This window comes from Mustela nivalis (genome assembly GCF_964662115.1).
Source record: "Mustela nivalis genome assembly, chromosome: 14".
Taxonomy (NCBI): domain Eukaryota; kingdom Metazoa; phylum Chordata; class Mammalia; order Carnivora; family Mustelidae; genus Mustela; species Mustela nivalis.
The window spans coordinates 54601454-54621508 of NC_139033.1; the positions used below are offsets into that span (position 1 = coordinate 54601454).

A 20055-nucleotide genomic window follows, 5' to 3' on the forward strand; every position below is an offset into this window, starting at 1 on the left:
TGAGTGTAGAGGTCAGAAAGCCTCTCCTTCCTGCCTGCTCGAGGCTTCGTGACAGGTTGTATATTTTCTAGTCTAGTATGGGAACCTGCTTCCCAGGGAGACTGGAGGAAGCAGGCCGGGGCAGCAAAGGCCCTCCGCTATCTACTGGCTGTCCCTGCTGGCTGTCCCCAAGAACTGGTGATATGAGGGTTTCCAGGCCAAATTGTGCTCCCTGGTAGCAGCAGGAGGAAGCCAAAGGGCATACACCTTGAGCTCACCTACCAAAGCATGGTACTGGCGGACCCTCTTCCTCAAAAACAAAGACCGAACTGAGTACAGGGTAAGTGTGAATACAACCTCGGGAAAAATGCCCTTTGGTATTAAAGGAGATTTTCTGGTGATTTCTTCTTTCTCTGATAATGAAGTATTTATTGAGGAGCTACAAACACCCCTTCCTTTATGAGTACAGCAGAAGCGTCATGTTACCAATACCACCGTCATTCTTGGGTTGACAGAAGGCATATGTCCTCGCACACACTCACATCAGAATAGCCACATCAAAACCCAAATGTGTTTCCAACCGTCTAGCATGTGGCAGGCATTTGAGTTTTAACTGGTCAGCATATGGTGAACACCAGCTAGGGTGCCTCCATGTGACTTTGTCAGTGATGGAGAGATGGGTGTGGTGGGTTGCCAGAAGCCTGTGTCTACTCTCCATCCCCAGGAGAATGGGCCCACGAAGTAGGAAAGACCCACGTGTGGTGGCGGTTTGACTTCAGCCCACGTGCACACCGCCATCCTGTTTCCTTCCACCAAAGCAGCGACTCTGGCCCCTGAGGAGCACAGGTGCTACCGGTAACAGTCACGCATGTGCCAGAGAGCCACCCAGTCTTGTGACTAAAACACTCAGAAACCTCAGCCCCCCATGCAAGGACCTCACTTCGTGGAGTCATTTCTGTGTGTGAGCCGCACCGTCTGGTTTCTCCATGCCCTGCTGCTGGGGAGGCGGCTGTCTCCTAAACCACCCCGACCAGAATGCAGACTCAGCACCACCAGGCCCAACTGCAAATCTGTGGCACTGAGGTTGTCCTAGCGATGGACAAATAATAGTCACATACATGTGAGTCGAGCAAAACCAGCATAGCTAGAGGGAGGCAGTGCAAGAGCAAACACATGTGGCTCCTTCCTGACGACACCTGTCCCGCACACGCCAGGCAGCACCCCTGTCATTGACAGAACACACATCCCGGCTTTTTGAGGGCTCGCTCCTCGGCTAGGGAAAAGGGACATAAAACATAACCCATCCATGGGGATCACAGTCCTATGTCGCTGGTCACGCAAGAGAGGGTACTGGATAACAAGTGACAGGAGGTCCCTGGAAGGAGCAGCCAGGACCATGGCACAGCCCTTCTGCAGCTGCATTAACCGAACACAGGAATGACAAGGCAAAAAGTCCCTGAGGGCTGAGACCTGACCTTCCTCCCATGTCCGCGAGCCCCCAGCGTGGTATCAGGGCAACATCTACTCAGAAAGTCTTCGCTGATGTCCAGGAAGCTGGGACTGCACCCCAAGTTCCAGAACATTTCTGTTCCCCTCTCCCATTCTCCCTCAACAGGTCCTCTTCTCATGGCCCCTCCACACACACCCCTCCATTCCTTGAGTCACTACCCTCTGCCAGGTTGCCCTGCTCTGAGCAGACAGGGGAAAAAGTATCATCTCCCTTCACAGAGTGCCCAGGAAGCAGGACGACCGTATCTTATGAGTCTTCAGGAACAGCCCTAAGACAGCTAAGACACTTGTCAACACCTAGGGGTGGAAACTGCTCACAACTTCCCCCAACTGCCAGCCCTCATATTTAATGAACCTTTCTGTGGCCCAACAACAGTGTTGGTGGTGAAAGACACAGGGATACATGAGTAACACAAGCGACAGACCCAGTGCTTGTCATCATAGGGATTATAGAGGAGCAAAGAGCCCATACGTGCCTGGCCATGGCCTTTGCATGGCAAAGGTGGGGGAGCCCTATCGCCAATGAACATGGGAATCTCAGCCCCTTGGCTCACCCTGACACAGTTAAACGTGTCTATCCATACGACAATGCTCTAAAAGCAAAAGCATCGTGGCCAGTGGTAGGGGTTGCAGGGGGAGGGTATGACAAGGGACTTTAGCAAGGCCTGAGAAGGAAGGTAAGTTACTGTGCCAAAGTGACATTTAAGCAGAGTTTCCAAGGAGAAAATGAGTTGAGAGGGGCAAGAGTGGACGTGAGAACGTTCTGGGCAGAGGGAGGAGCATGTGCAGAGACGAAGAGACAGGGCATGCTGGAGGAACGCAAGCTGCGTGCACCAGAGCTCTGGCTGTGGGCCTTGCAGGGCGGGGTGAGGACCCGGGATGTCACCCTGAGGGCGGCAATGGCTGCTGTAGGTAGGGACAGGCAAGCAACTCTTGCTACTGAGATGGCTGGCACATGGCTGGGGCTATGGGAGAAGCGCCTCACTTATGTGGAGTGCACAGCCCAGGAAGCAAGCCCTGCAAACAGAGACCGAGTCAGGAGAGGTGAATGCCAGACACTGGGGCTCAACACATGATGATGATTAAAAACATGGCGCCAACGGGAAGCTGTTCCAATCCAGAGAGTCCTTGGTGGAGGTAGCCTGTCAGCATCTGAGGAGAGCATGGGGTGTTGTCTCCCTCTGAGGACTGCAACTGAGCACCCCTCACTTCATGTCTCCTAAATGAGCACAACAACACCTCTGTAGGGAGGCTCCTCATGCTGCCGTCAGAGAGCAAGGCTGGGGAGGTAAGAGTGCAGGCCACGGTGCCGAGCAGGGCACCCACACCCAAGCGCACGCCTCTAAGGACCTTGAAGCCCTGCCTTTGGTGCAGGTTCAGAAGTGACCACAATTAACCAAACCTGCAAGTCAGGAGCTGCCAGCCACCCCCCAAACCCAGCTTTTCCATCACCAGCCATGCCTGCCCATCACCTTGGACAGAGGAAGGACGTAAGGGCCTGCCTGATCTCTGGGCCTGCACTTAAGGGAAGAGGAATTGCGAGAAGTTCCTGGGCCAGGGGCCAGGTAGTCCTTCTTCCTGCAGGAGGCATGAGTACAGAAAGGAGGACATGGCAAGAAATGCCTGGCGGCATAAAAGGCATCCAAAACCGGGACCTGTCTTCCTGGACCACATCCTAAGCGAGCAGACTGATGGGATCCCGGCATTGCCAGAATGCACTTAGCAAAGGCCAGAAAAATGTATTTGGCCAGAACCTGCACTGACCTGATTCAAGGGGCTTTAAACTAAATTTTAAGGTTGGAGTGCAGAGAGGAGAAAAAGGAGAAAGAAATCAAAATTAAACTGCATAAAGGGATGTAGAAATGGATAATCTAGGTAACGTGGAAGAAATCACTGAAAGGAAGAGATCCACAGTCTATTCAGAAAGAAGTAACAAGGAGACTGGTTGTCGCCATATTGGGGATGGGCCTGTAACCCAAACATGGCCATAGAGGGGAATGCTTTATCCAAAGAAAACAGACTTTTCAGGACAGAGAGGCTGGACGTGGGATCAGGATGGGAACCCATCAACATGAGAACCACAGGGAAAGAGGGAAAACTTCACTGCTTTTGTTGAGAGAATGTAAAAGAGGGCCCGGTCAGACTCTGGGGCTTCCCTCATGCAGATCACAGAACTGTGAGGGAGAGGAGAGAGAGCAGGCCCTGAGGAATTCAGCCAAGGCAGAGGACAACTTCTAATAGCTAGTTCTCTTTGTCCCTCCAAAAGCCCATCACCAACTCCTCATCTTGTCTGGAAAATCTCGCTGGACATCAAGCCCTGTGTACTGGGTACCAAGAGCCTCCTACACACTGGTGCGTCCCAGGAACTGCATACACACCACTCCATGGAGTCCTCACACCAGGAGTACGAAGATTATTGTCCCCATATGAGAAGGGAGGACACCTGTCCAGAGAGGTTAAGCAACATGTCCAGGCTACACTATGGGCTGGTTGTTCATAGCTGCTTCTCCAGACCCACTCTCTGCTCTGCTCTGTGCCCTGGGGAGGCTGGATCCCCTCACTTTCACAGAGAAGTAGCAGCACGGGAGGGAGGAAGGAGAGGCTGGTGTGTTTATGCCTCCACTCTCTTTACGTGGGGCCTCAGTCTGGCAGAAGTGGTCAGGTCACCATTTCTGCCTTGTGCTCTCCTCCCCAAGGCTATGGCTCTTGCTGAGTCCCAGGCATGACCAAGTTCCTCCAGGCCTGGAGGTGGGAGCAGTGCTGTTCATCTCTGGGGGCTTCTTGATGGTCCTGGGACATTCCCCACACCTTCGGGAACTGTCCCTTTACAGGCAGCCTTCACGCACCCTCTGAGTGTTCATCTCCTCCCAGCCTCACCGACAAGCAGAGCGGGGATTTGAACCCCACCAGAACTGACTGAGAAGCCTAGGCTATTAATTACGATGGTCCACTCTGAGATGGGTGACTTACGCTGTAAAGGAGAAGCACAGAATCACTCCTGAAGAGACAAACACACAAATATAACACAACCGTTCCAGGTCCGCTTTCACCCATGTCCCTAACAGCCGAGTCCAGAGTGTCCAGTTGGAATCTCCAATCATGCAACTTTCCTTTGAAGAGATAAACTGCTGGTAGAAGGATCTGAACTTAATAAGTCTTTGGGTGGCTTCAATTGATTTCTGTCTGTGATGGTGTCTCGAAGACTCTGCCAGGACTTGGCTTTCTGGCAGGTCTTACGAAACCAAGGGCTGGGCCAGCCAATTCTATAACAGTTGCTCCAGATCATGTACATTCCAGGGACCTCCCCAGTTCAGAGCTAATAACTAACGCCATCAACTTTAAACTTGTGGTTTAATCACATAAATGTGAAAAAGGTCCCAAGAGAAAAAGCCCACAACTTTGAAAATTCTTTAGACTTCGCCTTTGGTGCTGGGCCAGTTCATGCTAAGCTGTTCACTCAGATTCACTCTAGAGCAGGATTTCTTGGCCTTAATACCATGGATATTTGGGGTTGGAGAATTCTTGGTTGTGGGAGGGCTGTTCTGTGTTCTGCAGGGTGCTTAGCAGCATTCCTAGCCTCTACCCACTAGAGGCCAACACCACCACCTCCTCAGTTGTGACAACTAAAAATATCTCCAGACACTGTCAAATGTCTCTTGGAGGGAGTGGGGGAGTGGGGTGGCAGGGAGCACCCTATGTCGAGAATCTCGACCCTAAAGGAACAGTTTCATTAGGATGGACTCAAACTCAGCCTCTCAAGCTTTATACAAACAACCCACTTTATCATGTGCAAAATACTGATCCATCCGTCTAGTGTTCATGTGTCTTCTAAATTTAGCCCAGTTTTATTATGATTATCAAAATTGAGAGCTAAATTTTCTAAACAGGCTCAGCCTAAGCCACCTCTTAAGATGAAAACCATATGTGGCCAAAGTTACCTTCGGACGGGGCCAAAATTACCTTTGGAAGGTAGTAGGTAGGTAGGAAGGTAGGCATCATTTAGAAGACACCATTTTGTAGAACCCATACCAACCCTCAGGGTTCCAACAAGGTGTTTGCTTCTCTTTAGTGGAATGTCGTAAGAAGTACTGGGCTTGTAGTGGGGGGCCATGTGACCATGACACACAAAACCTTACACTCTAAAATCACATTTGGTACAGCATGCTGTTCATACTATCCAAAGGCACACGAAAGCTAGGAATGACTCAAGAAAAAACAGATCTGCGACCTCCATGTTAGGGCTCACATGGAAACCAACACTTGAGCTGGATATTGCACAGGATCAGAAGCCCTTTTCACATTGTAATCTTCACTCCCCTGACCCATGACCCCCAGATAATGCTTCTGATGGAGTTCACCTCATTAAAGATGTACAGAATGTAATTCCACTGTATTACCATCTAGGACAAAAAAAGAAGTTTCTAGTTTCAGGTCCAATTATTGCAATATTGGTTAATGGACAGATCTGATTTCACCTATAAACAGAAAACGACAAAAAAAAGAAAAAAGAAAAAAATTTAAGATTATTTTTTCATTTCTCATTACTCTACCTGTACTCTATCAGTGCTTTATCATTATCTCGAACTCAAACCTTATGACCCCAAACATCAACCCCTGCGTATGAAGACTTCCTTTGAGCTTGCTTAAATTCTCCTAAAATCAGATAGAGAGACATTGTCTTGGCTCAGGATTGCTTCAGGATCAGAACAGGATCAACTCCAATATTCATTTGTCTTTCCATGCCCAGTACGGCCGGTGGAATTCCTAGATAAACTGCATGCTCATTTTCTTACAAGAGCAAAGAAGAAGACAAGCCTTTCCTCCAGGTTGAAGACATTATCTAATTCTAAATTGCCAATGCATCTCAAGAGCACCTCTGGCCCTTGTCATGGACCCAGACAGAATACCAATGACATAAAAAAAAAAAAAAAACCCATTTTGGAAAGTCTACACAAGCATTAAAATGGATAGTCCTGAGTAATAGCAGCTAGCAAATAAATTGACTAAACTTGAGGTTTCTTGTTAATTCACTTTTTCCAGCTCAGCAGGAAATAGTTACTTTTAAGTAGATGTTCTAATGTAATTAGCAGCAACACTCACTCAGTATTTATTGGTATCTCTGATGTGCCAGCAGGCACTGTGTTAGGCATAAGGAAGTCAGATATGAAAAACAACTTCCCCAAAATATTTTTCAGGATAAAGTGGTCTATCCAAGAGATATTATGGGATCAAAACAACTATTATCTAAAGAAAATATTAGCTCTTCTTGCCAGCAGAGTCTGACCCCATCTAGGCAGAACCAGCTGGTCTAGAATGGGAGTACAACTAAAAATCTCACTCTTAAACTCTCACCCCAAGCAGTTGACCCTTCTTCACTTATATCTAGTCACTAATCCACTTAGTCAATAACTTAGTTTATCTGAACTTGTTAGCAAATTCATTCATAAACAAATGGAGAAAGATCCACTTAAAACAAGGGGTATTTTAATAGGTGGTTTAATATAATCTCAACTATCAATTTATCAAGAATCATCCTCTGAGTTTTCTTCCTCCATTAGGGTTAGATCCTTAGAAGGAAATAGCCCACATATGTCAATTCTCTGCAAAAGTTCCCTTTCTGCACTAAACCCACTGTCCTTCCTTCAGTCTTTAGAGAGTGGTCTATATTGGCAAATACATGTCCAATACATCATGACCCATGTAGTAAATTTCTGCATATAGGATAAAAAGCTGTCTCTATAGATAAGTGTGTCTGTGGGGTACCTGGGTGGCTCATTTGTTAAGTGTCTGCCTTTGGCTCAGGTCATGATCAAGGTCCTGGGATCAAGCCCTGCATCGGGCTCTCCACTCAGTGGGAAGCCTGCTTCTCCCTCTCCCACTCTCCCTGCTTGTGTTCTTCTCTCACTGTGTCCCTGTCAGATAAATAAATAAAATCTTAAAAAAAAAAAAAAGATTAGTGTTTTATTTTTTTCATGCTATTTGTTCATTCACTAGCTCATAAAACATTTACCTAATATCTATTTCTGCTCCAAGCATTAGGAGATAACAAAGGTGAGTGTGGGCATGGACTCTCCTCTGGGAAGATGACGCGGGAGAGGGGGGAAATTTTAACACAGAGATGTGGGGGACGGGGGACAATTTACTACATATACAGTGAGCTAAGCCCTGTATCCCTGGTATGCACAAGATGTAAGGGAAACACATAAGAGGAATCAAAGGAAGCTTTAGAGAAGATCCTTCAACTAGATGGCTAAGAGCCCAGAGGGCACCCAGTGGAAGAGGTCTTTTAAGCACAGAGGAAATGTGAGAAAACACAGCACCTTTCAGATAGCAACAGTGTTTGGCGCTGATGAAATGTAACATGTAGAACACGTTGTGGAGGCAAAAGACTGGTAGTAGAGATCAGATAACCAAAATCTTGAGTGCCCATAAGGACTTGTTATAGATAATGGAGAGCCACTAGAGCTATTTAAAGACATATATATATCTGTTGGGATGCTAATAAGAGCCTGGAAGATATGAGATCTATTAGAAGCTATTGAAATGGTCCAGATGAGAGATGGTTAAGAGCAGGGTTAAGACAGAGGCAATGGGGAGACAGGAAAGAGGGCTGAGTTGAGAGAAAGGAGCACATGAACATTTGGTAACTGCACGGAGGTGTGAGCATTGAGGGAGTTGTCAAAAATTGTATGCATGCTTCCAGCTTAAATGACTAGGCCAAAAGAGATGGTCTAAACCAGATGAAGACTGTAAGGTATGAACAGGTTTGAGGGGGTAGGGAGTTTATGGGTGAGAGATGGGCACAGCTCCCATCTGAATGTCCCTGATGGGCACCTGTTGAGTGTGGCATGTCTGCAGAACATTCAGATGCTGATGTCTAAGGAAGTTGGATCCATGTGTCCTAAACTCCAGAAGGCCAAGGCTGAAGATGCAGACCTGGTAGTTTTCATCAATGGTAGGGAGATCAAAATCACATGTGGGGATGTGAGAAAACAGCCAGAAGTTAGGCATAAAAACAGAGGGTTTCAGAGAAAGGTCCCTTGGAAAATCCCAATGCTTAGGAGGCAGGCAGGCAGAACAGTCAGTAGGAAGACTGAAACAGAATGACGAGAAAGACTGAGATAAATGATGAGAAAACAGTGATGAGAAATGCAGAAGATATGACAGCCAAGTAACATGCTGAATCTGGAGATTATCTAGAGAATACATAAGGACCAAAAGCTGCCCAGTCTAGAGAGTCAACGAGAACCTACTGGAACTTCCAAATGGATCTGGCAGAGGCAGCTTTCTCAGAGGATGTTCCAGCTTCAGAAGGCTCTAAAGATTCGTGCCATGCTCAGAGGCAGATAAGATGCACTGCAGGGTCACCGACCCCTGGAATTCTCCTGCAAAAGCATACTTTAGGGACTGGAAGATCAATGTGTGATTGTCCTGCCACATTGCAATTAGTGTATCATTTGGCACAAATGCCTTATCAGGGTGGGTGGGGGAAAATGAGGGGTGTTAGAGTGGGGGCAGGGTGGTAGAGTGGGGGCAGGGGTGCTGGAGGGAAAAGTGGAATGGCAGAGGCTTGATCAAGGTCCTGACCACAGCTAGGACTGCTACAAGGAACTGGGTAATTATTCACCTTTGTTATTTCTCAGTTCTTAGTCAACAACTCTGGAAATTCAAAGTACCACACTGACTGAAGAATGCTCAATGTTCCTACCTATAGAGGCCTCCTGAATGTCCCCAGGAGCATTAACCCAAGGCTCTCACCTGGGATGAAAGGCACTGACGTCTTTCCAGATTCCCTGTTAGTGCTTCCAGATGCAGACAAGCTCACTCACCCCCAGGGCCTGCTCCAGAATGGGTCCTGTAACTTCTGATGCACTTTATTTTTGTCAAGTAAGAACAAGCTAATTCCTATTCTAAAACTGAATATTTTGTTTCCATTAAACAGATTTTAAGATGCAAATTTGTAAATGTTGGTTAAAAACGATTATAATGCAATCTTGGAAACAATTCTCCATGGGCCTCTCCTGTTTCTGCAGTCTTACAAGCAGAGGCATGGACAGTCTTTGCTCTGGGATATCTTTCTGAAGATGTGTGCATAGTGAATGGCCTTGGAAGACAGAGATGGTGCCTCCCCATGGAGCAAAGGACTGGCTAGTTTAGCGCTTGCTGTGATGAAGATAAGGTCTCCCTCTGGGAGAAAGGGAAGATGTGTTTACTGCCCACTATAAAAGATGAGGGGTCCCTAGGCTCAAGGTTCCTCTCTGTGTATGCAGTCATCACTTGGACCTATTTGCATCAACTTGAAGGAACTGGGGCTTGGAGAAATGGCACAGATGCTGATACTTTGACTACTACTGTTGCTATGTGTAATCAAGTCCATTGTCTCCGACCCTGCAGTTTCATGCCTTGTGCCCCCATCCACAAAGCTGTGGCAGACTAACTTATTAACTGACAAGCATACTTCAGAGTTTTTGACACCTAATTACTACCTGTGAAATGATCATGTTGATCACACAATACCATTCCTTAATGTTTCCAGTCCATTCCCTGCCTTGTCTTCACTTAAGCATACTTAAGACTCATATATGCTCTACTTCAAAAGGATTCAAGACTATGTCTGAAAATATGGCGCATGAAATCACGCTGCAGGCCACTGTCATTTTCTATAGGAGAAAAAAAGGGAGAGTTTTACCCTTCTCCATTTTTAGAGACAGAGAAAAAGTGAGGCAGGAAAAGAGAATGATTTGCAAGGGCTCATAAAGCAGTTCCACGGCAGGTGTAGCCAGCAGTGCCTTGGGCTTGGGAAGAGTTTCTGAGAGGTTCTAACTGACCAAATGGCATCAAGTCGCAGCCGTCAGGTGGAGTGTGGGGGAGGTGGGGCTGCCCTGAGTCACATTAACCACAAGGAATCTAGTTTCTTGCCAGTGCATGAAATACTGGACTGGAGGCGTCCAAAATCTCTATGCAAGGGAACCAGCATGCATTACGCTGATGACCGATGATATTCCATCGCTACTGTGCCAACTGGAAACAGGATACCAGATGTTTCTGATTTCTGCCATGTGGATTGGGTAACTCAGGAGAGTGTCTACACCTGAAGGAGACTCAAAACATGTCACACAAGGCGACAAAGGTGCTCAGTCAATGACTGGTAACAATGATGAACGATGCCCACGTGAAAAATGATTACTCACATAAGCCAATGGAACATTTCAGGATATAACTATAGGTCTATATTTTATTTCCAGGTGAGAAGATAAGGTAGCTAGAGGAAGAGTGCTATTTACCAGCACTTTAAAAACTTGGATCTATGACAGAAAACATCGTACAGCATGTCAGTAATTTCTGTAAACGCCTCCAGGTGAATGCTGGTGAGTAGGCCATGGCCATACAGGTTACAGTGTAGATCTCCAAGGCCCAACAAGACATTTGGAAATATCTAAGAATCCAGGTATGGGAAGGAAAAAAAAAAGCCACCATTGAAAATATTTTCCCCTGACATAATACAGTGTGGGAAAATTTTCAAATGCATCTCTAAAGTATGATTTCTGTGTGCATTGTAAAGAGCACTGAGCTAAAAATAAAAATAATCTAGCCATAATGTATGCTTTCATGGCTGCATTGAGAGCAAAAGCCACTTGTGGTCTCATGACAGCAGCTGCTTTCGAACGGGAAAGGTAATTTCTCTCCACTTAGCCTTGGGGTGGACTCCGTGGTATCAGTCAAGGAGCAAGAAAGCCACCCAGAACTAGCCTCCAGGTAAGGTAGTTCCCCACAGAGCCACCTGACAGGGACCAACATCAATGCCCAGTTTTGAGATGGATGATGTCTCCATTTTGTTTCCACGAAATAAGTTATGTGGATCTGGGGTACCCACTGGGGTAACAGGTTACTGGGCTTAAATGATTTCATTTGTGGGTACGCAGATTACTTCTGTTCCTCAGCAACTTTCTCAAGAGTCATAGCAAAGAATCCGCTCCCAATAAGAATACTGAATCTTTTTCTCTAATTAGTGAGAATAACTTATTTCCAAAGACATCTGCAAGTTTCTGAAAATAACCGGAAGTAAACTTACTAGATATTCTGATCTGTACTACTAGGGCTCAGTGAAAATAAGGCAAGGCTAATTAAGGCAATGAAGAGAGAGGTCCTTTATGTTTACCTAAATTGGGGGCTGATTGTCTCCATGAATTGCAGCACAGTGCAAATGAGAACACATGTATGTGTTTGCTCCTCACTTGGGCCTGGTAGTTTCACACAGAGGAAAAATATTCAGACCATCACCATGAAGTCTAGGCAGTCCTGGGACACACATCTGCTGTGAGCCACAAGAGGGCCAGATGGAAAAATAATTCAAGCACACACGGACTCGATGGTGGGGGCAGTGGCTTAAAGTTATACAAAAGTCAGAGCAGATTTAGCTGGGAAAGGCTTCTGGCTGAGGGACCTCACTAGATGGCCCATAATGCTATTGGCATTTTAACATTTACATTTCCTTCTTTCTAAATATATTTTGTAAGAGCAAAGGTAAAGGAGAGTTTAATGCTTTCCTATCTTCTGCTAATAAAAATTCTGTAGAATCTTTAATAAACCAAAAAACCATAAAGTGACCTTTCATCCCGAGATATATATAATTCAGTCGCAAATATCAGTTTTTCCTCTCTTTTGCAAACATAACTCTGAAATGTAGGCTGCAACATATGTAGGAGGTCAAAGCAAAGGGATGGTACAGTGTGAACGTGATCACTACCACAAATACCGGGGTGCTGTGACGCCCTCATAAATGGCTGGGTCGAGCGGAAAAAGATGGCTTCTACCCCCAGGATGATGTCTCTGCAAATGGTGTTCCTTCCCATCTATCTGAATCTCAGTAAAATGTGGGTCGCAGCATCTCCCCCGCCTCCTCGGATGCTCGAAGAGGGGTTGAGTAGTAGCATTTGTGAGGGAGGGACAGAGAACTACAGAAGCGTGAAGATGATCACCCTAGGATTCCACAAGGAGAGAGAGTGAAAAAGCGAGTCAACCCCGGGCCTGTTTGGACCACACAGTGCCAGCTGTTGGGAGCGGGACAAACATCTGGATGTGTCATCAGATTTTCTTTTTATTCTTCCCCCAGATGTTGGGATATTGCAAATGTGAGGGATAAGCAAAAAAACTACTGTGAGCCTTTAATAATGGAAGCTGGTAAGAAGAACAGACTAAGAACTGGAGACTAGTAGAAGGTTTCAGAGAACCACAGCCAGCTAGGCTGACAGAAGGCTTGCCGCCAGCCCAGCTTTGTGTTTCTGCCTTTAGGGCTAAGGTCTCCAAATGGGAAGGTAGTCTCAGCCCCTTTCTGAGACCACGCTCTTACAGCATTTCCTCTAATACACTTCCAATTGCCAATTATGTCTTTCACCAATGTATTAGGACACAGGTATCAGATTGCTTGGCCGGTTCCGACTGATGTGGATAATTAATGTATGACGGACAGCTTTCTGGATTTCGCAGGAACCATTACTTTGTTTTTTTAGACAAAGCAAACATGATAAGATGCTCTTGCATTAATTTGTAATAATGTCTCATTTTAAGCCCAGCATCCCTACTTCAGATGCGTGTGGTGTGAATTCTGTCAAACGTTCTCTCAGTCTGAGTCAGTTCTCTGAAGAGGAAAAGGACACCTACTATTAATCTCTCTCAAAGCATACTGAAATAACTTTATTTTCCCCAATGCATATTGCATGTACCCCAAATAAGTATCTTCTGTCTTCTTACTGTAGTTTAACATATTCTACCTTTTTGGGTGCCTGGGTGGCTCGGTCGGTTAAGCATGTGCCTTCAGCTCAGGTCAAGATCCTAGGGCCCTGGGATTGAGTCCTACATAGGGCTCCCCGCTTGGTATTGGGCTCCCTCCTCAGTGGGAACTCTGCTTCTTTCTCGCTCTCTCTCTGCCCCTCCCCCCACTCATGCTGTGTATCTCTCTCTCTCTCTCTCTCTCATTCTCTCCAAAATAAATAAATAAATAAATAAATAAATAAATAAATAAATAAAATCTTTTAAAAAATATATTCTGCCTTTACAATTGGACAGAACAATCTTGAGTTTGACCATCCCCAGGCAAAATTCTTGAGGAAATGTCTTTTCATCACAAGCATCAAGAAGATGAAAAGTTTTGAGGACAAACAATATTTACAGATACTGACAATTCTCTCTCAGCTCGGGGCCGCTCTGTATTTCCCAGTTTAGACAGCCATTCCGCCAACTGGAGAGGGTACAACTCTTAGAGTTAAAAGTCCCCAGATTAAGTGGTGAACCGCAGCTTCGCAGGGGAATGGTTTTCATCTCGCTTCTGGCAATACCACAATTTAGATCGAGCAGGGATACCAGGCAGGGGCTGGAAAGCACAGAGCTGTCACAGAACAGTCTGTTTTTCTGAGTCTTCGAGTTTCAGGATTTTCAAACCAACATTACTCATCTATGACTGACCCATCTGCCTGGGACAATCTTCCCCAGCTTGGGGACCAGCAGGAACTGGACATGATAGAAAGCCGCAGGATAGCCAGCCTGCTCCTGCAGAATGAGCCCCGAGGCTTGGAGAGCCCGCGAGGACTTGGACGGACAACACTGTTCCCGTTACATCCAGTTCTGCTGAGGTCATGCAGTGCTGCCTCGCTGAAATTCAACTTGACGCCATATTTAGTCAGTACCTCTGAGAGTTAAAAGTTGAGCTTGTCTGTTGTCTTCAGTTGGCCAGGCTGCAAGCCATAACACCCGGTCACACTGAAAAGTGCTAGCTGCAGGCTCGTCAACACATAGCATAGACGCCAGTGCCCAAGACCCATCCTCTCTGTTAATGTGAGAGAGAACGGACCCACCATCCTCAGAGCCATCAGGAAAACATCTGATGCTTCAGGCTGCAGCATACAACATTGTTTTTCTCCAAATAAAGCTAAGATGACAGACAATCTCTCCAGAGAGAGCCCGTCTGTCTCCACACAAGCGTCTACACCCATACCACACGCGCCAGTAATCGCTACTATCTTCCCTTTCTTCTGATTCAATGTTTAACTCCTATTTCCACTGGGTCTGCATTTTTTCTTTGCTTGCTTTGATTAATTTTATTCTCCATCAGTTTAATTGGAAACAGACCCATAATTCCCAAGGTCAGAACATTTTAAAGTGGCCGCTTTATTGGGCAGAGCCAATAAATAAATAATATCCAAATTATAGGGTTCGAAGTTAATACCCTGTGATTAAGGAAGAAAATGGCCAAGGAAGCCTTATTTTCAATATTCTCCCTTCTCAGTGACCATGCACTGACAATCTTCACACATAATTCTGCTTTCACAGAAGTGACTCTGAAGGCAGCTGGTTTATTCGCACAGTGCAGTTGTCCTGAGTTTACCCTCGGTGACTACTCGGTACCACTCTGCATGGAGTAATGGTCCCTACTGCCCAGAAGCTTAACACGAATTACCCCATCAGAGTTCCCTCCACTCTCCTGGCACTCACCTTGGGGATGCTGAGCTGTTCCCAGAGAGGAGGAGGATCCCAGGAGAGCCTCTTCTGAGTCTACAGACGGAGGGCTACAGCGAGGGGTGGGGGAGGAAGGGGCTGCCCGGGAGGTCAGGTCCAAGGAGAGGTCACCTCTGCCCCGGCTCGCACTCCGGCTTCTCAGTTCCTTCTCGTGTGCCTCGGCTGCCAACTGCTCCAAGTATTTGTATCTGAAAGTTAAATTCCAAAGGGTTTCCGTAAAAAGAAAGAGGAGCCTGTGGCCGATGCTTGTTTATGCCTGAGACACCTGCAGAGTGAGCTGGTTTCCTGATGCACAGAGCACAGCGCGGGGCCGGCTGGAGGGCTGGTCTGCCAAGAGCAGCCAGCAGAGCCAAGATGCTAATGATTAAAAGCCCCGCATCATTCGTAACCAAACAAATTGGGAGAAATGGCAACATCACACAGTCTCCAGATCCTGGATCACTGCTGCAGAATCCGATTTTGCTCTTTTAGGAAACATTTGTACAAATAAGCCAAACAGCAATAATGCCCATTACAGAGTCCCAGCAATGACAGCTGAAAACCACACGCACTCCGGGCTTGCAGCTGTGAGATGGGAGGGTGCCTTGGTGAGGCGGGGAGAAACAATGCCCCCCAAATACCAAAAGGGCTTGTTGGACGAAGCCCTCCCTGAATTTCTGAACCTGCTTCAATGTTAACAGCAATACGACTGGAATTCACTTTGTTCTCTCCGTGTCGACCATGGAAACTTTTTTATATTCTAAAATATTTCTGAGTAGGACTCAGACATCCAATAGCTTGAACCTGACGTCACATATAGTTTTTTCATCAAAGTCAGTTTAAAAGAACAAAGATACATCTGTTTTGCATTTCAGGCAGGCAGAACCCACTAACTGTTTATTAAGACCAGCTACCAATCATATTCCTCATAGTGCGCTTTATAGATCAGACCAAAATAACTTTGAAATATGTGCCTCTTCCAGATGTCTGCTAATTTTACCCACCATTATTTGTTCAGAAATAAGTTTCTGAACTCAGCTGTAGCAGGTTTCTATCGCACCATCCGCTGGACTCTGAGACAGGTTATTCAAGACCCTCACTCCCATCCAGCCAGATTCACTGCTGTGGTTCCTCCCAACAGGCAAGCCTCCCGAGACTCCCGCCCACTGAAGCCCCCACCAGACACTGCACACAGCGTTCCAAATTCACCCGCATCAGAAAGGCAGAGCGTATACATGAAACCTTTCAAAAGAATGCACTGATAAAGCATGCAGTTTTTCATGCATCCGGAAGGTGGGTGGGGCTCTCCCACGTCTGTCGGTCTGTCTGTCCATGGTCGTCACCCCTGCTCCCTGCCAGTCCAGAGGCAATCTGCCCTGTGGGCCAGGCTCGCATGCGTGTATCCCTCAGCGAGGCCTGCCTTGACCACCACAGCTGGAAGTGATCTTGGTCTTGCCTCTGAACTCATGTCGGATATGTAGTCCATTCAACTCAGATGGCATTTTACATTTACTGCCTGGCATATTTAGTCATCTTTTCACATGTGTGTGTCTGTTCTCAACAAGCAGATAATAGGATTTCTGAGAACAGAAGATCACCATCCTTTGTTCTTTCCCTCAGCGCCTTGCATTAGCCCAGCCAAGGAGAAGCAGGCAAGGCGTGCGGCACCCTGCCTACTGAGGTCTCTCTGCAGCCCCAGAGGCCAGGGTGGCAAATGTACCCATTTCACTTGTTGGGGGAGGGAGCCTCTTCTCACGGTGAATGTCTGATAAAAGACGTGTGATGGGTCTGCATACGAGAACGTCTGGGGCACGATTTGAAGGACAGCTGCCTCATGGTGACAGGGCAGGGGAACTCTGCCCAGACAGAAAGCTTCAGAAACTCCGGACTTCCCTTGCCAATGATGTCCCATCTCAAAAGGCAGGAGAGGTAACAAAAGGAAGCTATTTCTGAGCTTAATTGGACCAGCAAGGAAAACCACCTAGCTGTGCAATCTTGGAAGAAGGTGACCTTGAGGGCAAGAGTCAGAGCCCCAACGGGGAGCATGTTCTAAATGAGGTGGTGTCCCCCTCAGGCCAGGAATGCTGCAGGCCCGGGAGGTGTGTGGGAGGTATGGCCCCTCTCTGAGTCCAAGCCTTCTGCCACAGGAGAAAGGGGCAGCCGAGAAATGGAGCTCGGACAAGGAGATCCAAGGCTCCAAGCCAGGAGGCCAAGCCGTTGATGAAATTCATTTCAGGGGTCACAGCCCAGGACCTGGCCTCTCCAAAGCCTTACCTGCGGGCAGCCAGACTAGCAGGGATGTGAGGGTTCACCCCACTTTCCAGGGGACACCAGGGGTTGTTCATACCGGGTCTGGATAAATAGGACTCAAGGTTTCCTACCAGATCACAGATGTCATCCAGAGAGGATCCAGGGGACATGGGGAGAGTCGAGGATTTCATATGAATTCTTCTGAGGAGGCTTATCTGGTAGACAAAAATGGTGGGGGACAGGGCCTGGGGACTTGTTCGACAGGTCTCAAGTTTCAGTTTTACAAGATGAAATGAGTTCTGGAGATGGCTCAGACAACAATGTGACCATCTAACACTATTAATTGTATATGTAAAATGGTTAAAATGGTAAATTTGATATTATGGGTATTTTGTGACAGTTAAAGACTTATCTTTTTATATTTATTTCTTTATTTTTGAGAGAGAGAGACTATGTGCACATGTGCATGCTGTGGGAGGCGGCAGGGGGGATAGAGGGAGGAGAGAGAGTGAGAATCTCAAGCAGTCTCCATGCCCAGCATGGACCCTCACGACCCTGAGATCAAGACTGGAGCTGAGACCGAGTCGGATGCTTAACTGACTGAGGCACCCAGGGGGCCCACAATTAAAGACCTGTAAGAAAGGGCAGGGACAGGGGACACCGAAGTCAAGAGTGACTAAATCTTTGTGAGAGATCAGTGCCCGTATCTACCTGCAATGGGCCAGAGAGGTGAGGGGACCTGGCGGGCCTGGGAAGGGCTAAGCCACCTGGCATTTATGGGCATAGGGAGGAAGCTCGCCCTATGTCACCATATTCCCTTACAGACAGACTCTGATTGCCCTGAGAGGCCTAACAGTACCTGATCACAGGAGCCCAGCAGTCCATGAGATGATGGTCATAGGTCCCTGTGGCTTTGCAACAAAACCCCCACCCGACAGACCCTCCTGAAGTTTCCTGTCTGCAAAGCATTGGGCTTTCCAACCACAGACCACAGCCTCAAAGAAAGACTTTTCACCTTTCCCACTTTCAGCTAAACATTCCCATTTATCCTACCTCTGTCCATATCTTTTGTTTATTCATTCCTCTTTTCATTATTTATTGAACATTTGTTGAGTGCCTGTCATGTGCTAAGAGCTGCCGTAGGTACTAGAGATTTCATAATAAACAAGGATCCTCCCCCCCCCCCCCGCCCCGCCTCGTGGATCTCACAGTTCAGTGGGAGAGATAGACAAACAAACCTTAGGAATGAATTCACACATCCGCCAAGGTCATGGGCTGCAGGGGCTGGTAGGACGCTCGAGGGAACATGCTTACAGAAATTGCTTGACTTGAGATTAACCCAAACCTACTCACTGATGACTTTTCCTGCCACTCTTCTACTTGTGAGCTCTCCCTTACGTTAAACCAAAATCTGGCTCCTTCTAAGTTCTATCTGTCTGAGGACAGATCCTCAGACCTGCTAAGCAATGCTCAGAATTCTCTCTTGCTGCTTCACTCATCACTTACATGGGTCACATCTCCAGTCCTAGCCCAGTCTGACCTTCCCCTTGCGCTCTGTTCCTATAACCCCCACTTGTCACAGGCATTCCAATGCCACCCCCCTCAGACCAATCCCTGCCCCAACCCTACCCCAACATACATTCAGCCTTGATCTCATTCCTTCTTATTCCCTTAGAAAGATTACTTGTGAATGTCACTTAATCATGAACAGATAAAGCAGAAATAGCAGATAAAATCGGAAGTAGCACCTCAACGGAAACTTATTCTGGGTCTGCACCATTGTCAATAAAATAGTTTTGCCTGAGATTATGAAATGAGATAATGGGAAATCAATAAAAATAAAATCAAATGTGCCTGGATGGCCATTACATCTCAAAATAGCAAAGCCACATTCATCTTGTTATACTACAAACCTCAAAAAACCCTCTGCTGTGACTCTGGCCATTTTTCTCTGAGTCATTGTATTTAGAATAAGAGACATGGGACCCAACAAACACACCTGGCTCTACCAAGAGTTGCTAGGGACGCCTGGGTTGCACAGTTGGTTAAGTTATCTGACTCTTGGTTTCAATAATGACCTCAGGGTCATGAGATCGAGCCCTCTGTCCGGCTCTGTGCTCAGTGGGGAGTCTGCTTAAGTTTCTTTCCCTCTCTCTCTCTGCCCTTCTCCCTGCTCTCTAAAATAAAAGATGTTAAAAAAAAAAAAAAACTTTCTAGATGAAGTCCTCTTATTTTTTAAACTCTTTCCACCTCTGACTTATAGTTTACCCATTCATTTCTGAATTCCATTGCACTTAGAGATCTTATCTTTTCTTGGTCTACCAGAAAGCCCCCAAAGCTTTCCAAACAAGGACAAAAGTTTTATCCTTCTCTCCCTTCTTCACCAGGTAACTCAAGAAGCAAACTAACCAAGAAAAGTGGCTGGTCCAAACCAAAGGGAAATTCTTGGCTGCTTCCACAACCCTCCATGTAAGCAGAGATGGGGTCCACATGAGGCCATAGAAAGCTTGCTCCTGCACTGGTGAAGAAGGCCCAGGCAGATGGCTGCATGGGGCAAAGACTGATGTCAGAACAAGAGGAACCAGGAAACGAGTGGAAAACACCCCTCTGTGTAGGTTTTCCAGGCATGAGTGATGCTGTGATTTGATATCCAGAGAGGGAGCCTTCAATGGTTTGGGAAAATTCTGAGATCAGTCTGAGCCAGTACAGGCCTTGATATCTCCCCAGAAGCTTTCAAATTTTGCTTGTGCAGACATAACCTGACAGTCAAGTTGTCAAAAGCTAAAAAAAAAAAAAAAAAAAAGAAAAGAAAAAAGAAAAAGAGTT

General features: G+C 46.7%; 1 protein-coding gene across 22 annotated transcripts in view; it reads right to left on the reverse strand.

Moving 5' to 3' along the window:
- Positions 1-20055, reverse strand: part of FHOD3 (formin homology 2 domain containing 3) — a 456221-nt gene that overhangs the window by 66137 nt on the left and 370029 nt on the right. For all 22 annotated transcript variants that reach the window (XM_082699502.1, XM_082699490.1, XM_082699491.1 and 19 more), the window contains one exon: positions 14977-15188. In XM_082699502.1, coding sequence (XP_082555628.1) covers positions 14977-15188 — 212 coding nt within the window. The remainder of the gene's footprint in view (positions 1-14976; positions 15189-20055) is intronic.